The 2,400-nt window shown below is 63.7% G+C and overlaps 1 protein-coding gene across 1 annotated transcript; it reads right to left on the reverse strand.

The window, feature by feature from the left end:
* Positions 1-1,030: 1,030 nt before the first annotated feature.
* On the reverse strand, positions 1,031-2,283 carry A1Q1_01068 (53 kda brg1-associated factor b; the record flags this gene model as incomplete). The annotated part of the gene is made up of 2 exons (XM_014325491.1): positions 1,031-2,124; positions 2,178-2,283. The coding sequence occupies 2 exons, from the start codon at positions 2,281-2,283 to the stop codon at positions 1,031-1,033; spliced, it is 1,200 nt and encodes a 399-aa protein (XP_014180966.1).
* Between the last annotated feature and the right edge of the window lie 117 nt (positions 2,284-2,400).

The raw sequence follows: 2,400 nt of genomic DNA on the forward strand, positions 1-2,400 counted from the left end.
CTCCCTGTCCCCCCGGCTGCAGGAGAGGCTGAGGGGGGAGATCGCGGAGGGCGACGCTATCTGGCGCAACTATTCCGCGCTCAGGTGTATTGTCTGGGACGCGGCGGAGGCGGCGGAGGCGACGGAGGCGGTGGACGCGGACGCGGACGGACACGAAGTGGCCGTCCCAGGCGCGGACGGCGCGGCTGGAGGAGCTGCTGGAGGAGCTGCTGGAGAGAGTAATGGGGTTAATGGGACGGAAGGGGCACCGGGCAGCGGATAGTGTCTCTGCCCGGGGGGATATCGACGTTTAGCATAACCTGTACGCTACGCTCGCGTGAGATCGAGGAAAAGGGAGAGGAATGGAAGTACACGGACGCTGGACCTCGGCGCCACAGTTGGCATTTGTCTGTATCACTAGCAACACCGCAATACCTGCTCTGCACACTGTCACATGTACTCGGCACATGTAGCCTTGCGGCTTACTTCCCACCCTATGCCGCACTGACATCTCGTACCTCTGAGACTATGGGACAATCAGTAAAGGGGGTGGGGGGGGGGTGGGTCAGTACGAGAGTCAGCCCCCGAGCTAATCGCCAAACTGTCGTCTGCTACAAATCGAATAACATCGGGGGATCCAAAAAAGTGTCTACATCTACTTGCACCCTGTGGCATGTCAGCTTGGCCAAACTCGTTGAGAGCTGGAAGTTGTTCGAAAGGAATCGCCCGGCTCCGCGGCTCCGATTTTACGGGTCCGATTCAGAGCCCTGCGAGCCCTGCGAGCCCTGCGAGCCCTGCGAGCTCCACGCACTCCTTGTCCCGCCACGGGCCACGTCGAGCCCTCCGGGCTCGGAGGGCTCTCCGCCGGCCCCCGGCTGCGGTACTCACGCTGCTGAATAATGTTGAAGCCGTGCTCGTCATACTCGTCCTTCGTGACCCAGAGCTGGTGGAACGTGCCCAGCGACGCGAGCACGCTGCCGCCCAGCCACGACGCGTACTTGCGCTCGTACGGGATGGTCGGGGCGTGGATCTTGATCTTTTGCTGTGGGCGTTAGCTTCGCAGGTCACCTTTAAGCTGCTGTGGACAGATGGCGAGCTGCGCTGAACGATAAAGAGCTTTTTGCTCCGCTGAGCTGACGCTCAGCGCGTGCTCCGCCGCTCCGCCAAGCTGATACACAGCCGTCAGCTCTGCTGAGCTGGCGCTCGGCACGCTCGCTTCGCTCGCTCCACTCACACTAGGCAGAAGCGTCGCGAGCTCCACGTCCAGACGCTCGACGAGGCCGCGGGTCAGACTCGTGTTGCCGACGACGACAATGTTCTGCAGCAGGGCGGCGCGCACGTCGACGTCGCACGCCATGATCGAGTCGTGCACGAGCTGGCTGAGCGACACGACGTCCTTGAGCGAGTGCGAGTGCTCCCCGCTCGGAGTCGCGCGGAGCGACGCGGGCGGCTCGATGCTCTGGTTGAAGTAGTTCTTGGGGTCGAACAGCATCTCGGTGAAGCGGTACCGCTCCTCGCCAAAGTACTGGTGGTATCCGTCTGGGAACTCGTAAACGACCTGGGGCAGGTCGCGGGCGGACTGGAAGTCGAACCCGCGCGCAGACACGACCTCGGCACACGCCTCCTTCCACTGGTCGACGACGCCCTGCTCCGCCCACGCGCGCCACGACGGCGTCGTACCCTGCACGCGGTCGTCGCGCACCACCGGTTTGGGCTGCGCACCCGCCTCGCCCGTCGTGTCGCGCTGCTTCACGAGCTGTCGCGGCAGGAGCGAGAGACCGAAATCACGCGTCGGCGTCGGGTTGCTGAAGTGGTGGTGCAGCTGGTTCAGCACCAGCGAGGAAGCCAGCGGCTGCCGCATCGTGCCGGCACGAAGCGCGTAGCCGTCGACAACCGGGACCGCAGACGCGTTCGCATAACCAATGTCGAGCACGAGAGCTGTCGGCTTTCCGGCAGCGAACGCGGACAGCACACCCGACGAACCAAAGTAGAGCGCCGGAACGCCCTCGCCCTCGAACGCGAGCTGCGTGAGCTCCTCGCGCGCTTTCGGCGTGTTCCATGCCGGCTCAGTCAGCATCAGCGGATGCTCCGAGGGATCGAGCGCGAGCCGCTCCCGCAAAACATGCTTCAGCATCGCGCCTGCTGCTTCTCCATCGTTCACTGGGGTCAGTTACAAAGGTTCGGTTACGTAAACTCACCGACACCATCAACCATGAAGTTGCCGACCTCCATCCCGGGCCGCCAGACGCCTACACCGTCCTCGCCAAAGTAGTACTTCCTCTTTCCCTTCTTCTCTCCGTCCATCGGGTCGTCGCCATCGGTGTGCGCGCCATTCTCGCCAGAACCAGACGCCTCGTCTGTGTACCCGTAGAACGACGGGGTAACCACTCGCGGGCCGTCCTCGCCGGCATAGCCGGCGCG

This window comes from Trichosporon asahii (genome assembly GCF_000293215.1).
Source record: "Trichosporon asahii var. asahii CBS 2479 unplaced genomic scaffold scaffold00042, whole genome shotgun sequence".
Taxonomy (NCBI): domain Eukaryota; kingdom Fungi; phylum Basidiomycota; class Tremellomycetes; order Trichosporonales; family Trichosporonaceae; genus Trichosporon; species Trichosporon asahii.